The sequence below is a fragment of the Pteropus vampyrus genome, unplaced genomic scaffold (assembly GCF_000151845.1).
Source record: "Pteropus vampyrus isolate Shadow unplaced genomic scaffold, Pvam_2.0 Scaffold150, whole genome shotgun sequence".
NCBI classification, from domain to species: Eukaryota; Metazoa; Chordata; class Mammalia; order Chiroptera; family Pteropodidae; genus Pteropus; species Pteropus vampyrus.
Window position 1 is genome coordinate 1,610,710 of NW_011888931.1, and position 6,271 is coordinate 1,616,980.

At 41.5% G+C, this 6,271-nt stretch overlaps 1 protein-coding gene across 1 annotated transcript in view; it reads right to left on the bottom strand.

The window, feature by feature from the left end:
• SVIL (supervillin) overlaps positions 1–6,271 on the bottom strand; it is an 87,102-nt gene that overhangs the window by 18,211 nt on the left and 62,620 nt on the right. The window contains exons 15-18 of the mRNA XM_023536190.1: positions 3,268–3,357; positions 3,090–3,176; positions 1,610–1,787; positions 201–273 (exon numbers count right to left, since the gene is read on the bottom strand). Of these exons, the coding sequence (XP_023391958.1) occupies positions 201–273; positions 1,610–1,787; positions 3,090–3,176; positions 3,268–3,357 (428 nt within the window). The remainder of the gene's footprint in view (positions 1–200; positions 274–1,609; positions 1,788–3,089; positions 3,177–3,267; positions 3,358–6,271) is intronic.

Below are 6,271 nucleotides of genomic sequence, written 5' to 3' on the forward strand. Positions count from 1 at the left end.
GAGCAGCTTGCCTCTCGTTTGTGAGACCAACCTCAATCCATTCCCCGCCCCTCACTCAGGCTCAGGGCTGGATCCAGAGACCAGCCCTGGCCAATCAGCATCTTCCACCCCTTGGCCACAATGATTGCTTTAGGAATGGACCCAGGCCCCAAAAAATCAAGCCTGGGACATCTGCTGGACTCCCAGGGAAGAGAACCTGCCTGTGCTGGAGTGGCCAAGTAGGTAGCTAAAAGTCCAGAGCTAGGGGTGGCCATTCCCCAAGATGGCGACAGCCTGAGAGTGAAGCCAGCCCAAAGGAGAACAGGCAACACAGAGACCACCTTCTTATGAGCCTGCAGACCCTGAGTTCATGCCTACACTCATCAGTGAGTGAGCCTGCAAATCCCCCTCGCCTTTCTTTGGCTAATGTCATTTTGACTTGGATTTCTTTCTGCCACTGAAGGAATCTTAATACCATGATCATTTTTCTTGGGTGGATTAGTCATATTCCTATGTGAAGAGAGATGCTGGGGCATCACTGAGAAAACCCTCAGATCTACAGATTTTACAAGTTATTCTAAGTTATGTAACATGTTTTATTCATTTTCTGGTTAGTTGTATTAACCTGAGCCCATGTGACCCAAATATTTTTGAAAGCCATGAGTAAGGATTCAATATGTCAAACACATCAAATGAAAGAAAGGCATAGAAATCTCTGCTAAATGATGTTGGTCTGAAAATCTGCAAAACAATGTTGGAATTATGTGAAAAACCCAGTGGCAGTTTTAGGAACAGGGCAAACATGTGTGGCACATGCGGAGCTGCAGCCCCCGTCTGTGATATCACCCACTCCTGGTTTATCTGCGGGTCTCTGACAGAAGCAATGGTCTTCACAGTTTTATTTCCCAATGCTGTGTGTGCAAGACTTTCTGCTTGAATGTGCGTCTGTTTTGGGTTTGCGTGCTTCATCTACCCCGCAGCACTATTCGTCTGGCTCAGGATATACAGTAGTCCTCCTAATCCATGGTTTCACTATCTATGGTTTCAGTTACCCACAGTCAACCACGGACCAGAACTATTAAATGGAAGTTTCCAGAAATAAACGATTTATAAGTTTTAAATGTGCACCATTCTGAGTAGCGTGATGAAATTTCCTGCTGTCCCGTTCTGTCCTGGCAGGACCTGAATCATCCCTTTGTCCAGTGTCTCCGTGCTGTATATGCTCCCTGCCCGTTAGTCGGTAGCCATTTTGGTTATCAGAGCGACTGTGATTGGATCACAGTGCTCGTGTTCAAGTCACCCTATTTTACTTGATGGCCCCAAAGTGCAGAGCAGCTATTTGGATATGCCAGAGAGAAGCCGTAAAGCACTTCCTTTAAATGAAAAGGTCTGTATGTATAGGAAAAAACACAGAATGCACAGGGTTCAGTACTATGCATGGTTTTAGGCATCCACTGGGGGTCTTAGAACTTATACTCTGTGGATAAAGGGGACTACTGTGATAATTTGGTTATAATAAAGTTCTATCACAGGAGAGAACAGTGAAGAAGATCCTAATGAAAGTACTGGGTGATGTCTGATGAAGGAATATGTTCTCACTGTGTACAAGATAGAAATTGCAATAACTCACTTGGGAGCATAAGGATCAAAGATAACATCGAAGTCTTCATCCAGCTCCACAGGGCTCCTCGGCACAGTATAGTCCATACTGCGGTAAAATTTGGCAAAGGTTTCGTCATCGTCCAGCTTCATCACCTCCTTAACTGATTTGCCAGTGACGGTGAGTACAGTTTCTTGCATCCCACCAACTACCAACAAACAAGCAAATAAAGGCCATAAGTTTGTGTAAAAATATTACTCCAATTGTACCTCACAGTATCTTAAAAATTATTTTCCCCCTAAGTTCCAGGAGTGGCAAAAACATATTAGTGACATCCAGGGTCCTGTGATGCTTCCTAGGCCTTCCTTGACTTTTCATGAAAATACTTCTTGTCTGAATATAGCTTGTGCCATGACATGGGAGGAGAGAGCGAGGACGGCCTTGCTGCATGCAAACCCAGTAAGCATTTCTGAACTTGTTCCTTTTGCTACAGGAGGCAGAACCAGCTTCAGCCTCATTCTAGATCAGGGGTTGGCAAGTTCTTTTTCTGCAAAGGGCCACATAGTAAATATTTCAGGCTTTGCAATGGAGGCTATATGGCCTGTGTTATAACTACTCAACTCTGTTGTAGTGCAAAAGTGAATATTGATAATATTTAAAATAGGCATAACCATGTTCCAATAAAACTTTATTTACAATAGTAGGTAGAGAACTGGATTAGACCCCTGGCTAGATCACTGTTACATATATATGTAACAAACTTTGAATTGTGTGCATCCTTGCCTTGCTAGGTTAGTTATTCTATTATACTTTTATGTTTCTGGTTTTAAAAGGCTGTATTATTTCTAGCCTATTAGGGATCACTGTCAAAGGAGACTCCCAAAGCTTAGTATTTTGATGAGTTTCAAGTACTGGACATTTTTATTAAGAGATGAGGCTATTTATTGCTGCATATTATTATTTTATTTTATATTGAAATATTTATTTTAAAAATTATTTAACAGAATTTTCCTTTAGAAATCATTTGTGATTATAACATAAATATATCAGCTGCTACTTTATTGGAAATCGACACATATAATTTAAAGTTCATCAGGCCCAAGAGCATGCTGATTTTGTAGAAGTATAATAGTCTGCTTTCAGTGTTAAAAGCAAATTGAAATCATGATCCTGATTGGATTACATCCCAAGGATTTAGACTTAGAAACAACTGTTATTGGGGGTCCCCAGTTTAGTACATTATCAAGTGAATCAAAGCTTGGTAATACGATCAGACTTGACCAACAACTTCATTTTTAGAAAGATAACAAAGATAACGCTTATAGTATGAATCAGGGCAGTTATATAGAAAGGGCACAGTTTAGCTGAGAAAAGCCATCACAGTTGGGGTTTAGAGATTTTGAGAGAGGAGCAGGTTCTTTTTAGGTTTCCTTAGCTATTCACTGAAATACAAATCACACTGTGCTGTAAGCATATAAACCAAAGTATCCCTCTGGCTTCTAGCATGCACCTTTGTTATTCAGCCTTCTTAGAAAGGTTTCCAGCCTATCCAACTTCAGGTCCGATTCCAACTGCATGTCTGGTCTGGCTTCGATATCTAGGCAAGAAGAAAGCATCAGTGAGTGAGCGCCACTAAGAACTCTTCCGGTCATAGAGCCACTGGCATGTCAGGCACCTTGGTGACTTACCTTCCAGGGGTTTAGAAACTGGTGTTGTTCCTCTTGTTTTACTGCAAATAGGGGATGCTACTGGAGTTATGGCAGTGGGTGACGCCAAACCTGCGGAATAAACCAGAGAGCTACTTGGTATCTCAGGATCATTTCTGGAAATCCCCAGACACCGCTGGATCTCTTTTAGCCCCAGTGCGGATTTTACAACTTTACAGAATTTATACACACGCATGCATGCACACACACATACATTTGGCAGGTACTATGACTATGTAGGGTAACTGCAAATGTAGATAGAATTTGATAGTTTCCAAGGGCTGCGCTAGCTGATAAGCTGCCATTCCAAAATGAACAATGAGGACATTTGAGAAAAGATGTCCGTAACATGAAAAAGAAAAAGAAAGCACAACAGGTAACAGGATGTACTTGAACGAACGCAGTTGTGAGTTCTGAAGGCCCTTGGGGGTGGTGTAGTTGAAGAGAAAGCCTATTTGCACTGTTTCCCACAGAGGGAGTGGAGAAGGGGCTGTGTCACACTGGCTGGCAAGTGGCCCCCAGAACTGGAGTTTCCCTCCAGGCTGAGGTGAGTAGAGATAGTCTTGCCATTGGGTGCATCACTCAGAGGAGAGCAATCACTCAAGGAGTGCTAGCCTTTTAGAAGAAAGACACAGAAGAATATATGTTTAAATTGATTTTTGATTGTAGGAAGGGCGTATCCATTTCAGGTGTGGCTGGGAACCAGCAATTTGCTTTCACATTTGTTTATCAAGAAGCAGGGTGGGGAAATTTTAAAGAGAGAAATGGTAAGGGACATACGAAAGGGAAGGAAAGGAATTATAGCATAAAGAAGGTAACTGGATGGAAGAAGAAAACTTAATTAAAATAAAGATGAGTATTTTTGTCCTAACCTAAGTAGGTGGGATTAGAATGAGAAGTAATTAGTGCATTTACAAAAAACTAAACGAGATATTAATGTTCTTTGTATCCATTTGTAATGAATGTGAAATCCTCAGATGACACTGTCACTTTAAGCACCCATCAAAGAACATCTGTAGAAGATGTAAACCACTATCTCTTATAAGCCCTTCTTTCTGTGAAGTGGAGGATGTACTATTAAAGCATAAGAATTTTAAGGAAAAATACTAAAATATAGTTTAAAACTTAAGTTTTAGGTGATGCTCTAGAAGTACTTCTCAATATGTACATATATTTGGTGATGAAGTCAATAAAATTTTCAAAATTTATTTCAGTTACCAGACCTGCAAAGGGTTTATATCAGTGAGAAAGTAAACTTTCTGGGAAGAAAATAAAGATAGGTAAAATTTGGTATCACAGCCTGGGGCAGTAGACTGTTTCCTACTATAAGGATGCATAAGAGACATGGAAACGTTTATTAGCTCAGAGGTCATTCACTCTGAAGCTTATAAACAGGCCCGACTCAGAAGGCAACCAGGAAACTTGGTCCTCCGTACTGTCAGGGCACCCCCTGCTGCCCATCAGGCAGCAGCATGCAGGAGAGCTCCTGGAGGTGGGCCTTCTCTTTCCCAGCTTGAGATAAGGAAGAGGGCATATAGTTTTAATTTACACGACGTTAAAACAAAACAAAGTTCTCCCCATACCTGTTTTCAATGAATTCTACATGCAATAACTAGTCACCCACTCTTTTTGGGAATATCTTCTCATCCCTCCTATTCGAAGGCATACTTTTAGTATTTTTCTTCCAGGGGAAGTACTAGAATACCACAGAAACCTTGTAGAGTACTAATTGTTACAGAGACTCTGGGAATGCCAAAATGGGAGAAAATCTTAATGAGGCTAAGGGAGAGTAGAGTTTTCTGGGGTGAGAGAATGAAAACCAGGGTACAAAATGCCTCTTGGCAATTCCCCAGTACAACTTGCAGCTGCGAAATGTGTCATTATAACCAGTGAGATGGGATGTCTTTGTGGCTGTAGTGTAGGGGGTGAGTGTAAACTGGATGTAATCTGCGGTGAGTGTAAACTGGATGCCAAATTACAGCAAATCAAAAAGATCTCATCACGCAAGTGAAAAAGACGACCCTGTACATGGTAACAAATATCAGAAAATTAGGGTGCAGTTTTTTCACTAGATGAAAAGTATAAGAAAATTATTTTCTGAGCAAGTCATATATCATCTGTTAAATAAAGATTCCTGATTTATTCAGGAAAATGTAAAAGCAAACTCATCCATTAAGGCAGCGGTTCCCAACCTTTTTGGCACCAGGGACCGGTGCTCCTAGGAGAATCTAATGCCTGACCGTCTGAGGTGCAGCTGAGGCTGCGATGCTAGCGCTGGGGAGAGGCTGCAAATACAGATGAAGCTTTGCTCACTGGCCCATCACTCAACTCCTGCTGTGCAGCCCAGTTCCTAAGAGGCCATGGACTGGTACTGGTCCGCTGCCTAGTAGTTGGGGACCCCTGCACTAAGAGACAGGAAATTCTTGAATCTTGCTCTCCAAACCTGCATAACAGCAAATCTTCTTCCTCTGACACTGCTGTGGATGAGGGCAGTGGGATTTGGTAAGTAAGGGACTGCTTACAATTCAACTGTGATTTCAAGATGGAAGAGGAAAAAAGAAACCAAAATGAAAAGTTATCAGGATAAAAGTCCAGGCTATAGGTTGGAAGATCTGAGCTCTGGTCCAAGTTCTCAGCTTGAGTCCTTCTGAATTGAGGTGGGCTTTAAGGGCCTGCCACTGTTAATACAGAGATCGGGCTCATGTTGAAGTAGGTTAACATGATTGGATAGTTCTGTGATATGGTGAAGAACATATTCAAATGCTACCTCATTCTGAGAGTAAATGGTCTGCTGTTATCTTCTGACAATTCCAAGATGAATTAAGAATTTGTTACAGAGGATTCTTCCTCCAAGATTTTTTGTTCATTTCAATTCAGGGGGTTCCTCAATATTTATGACAAGGCTACAATGAGATAAGCACTATGTATGAGTGAGGATCCTGAAAGGTTTTGAGAAAAGGGACAGATAAACCTAGAAAGCTGATGA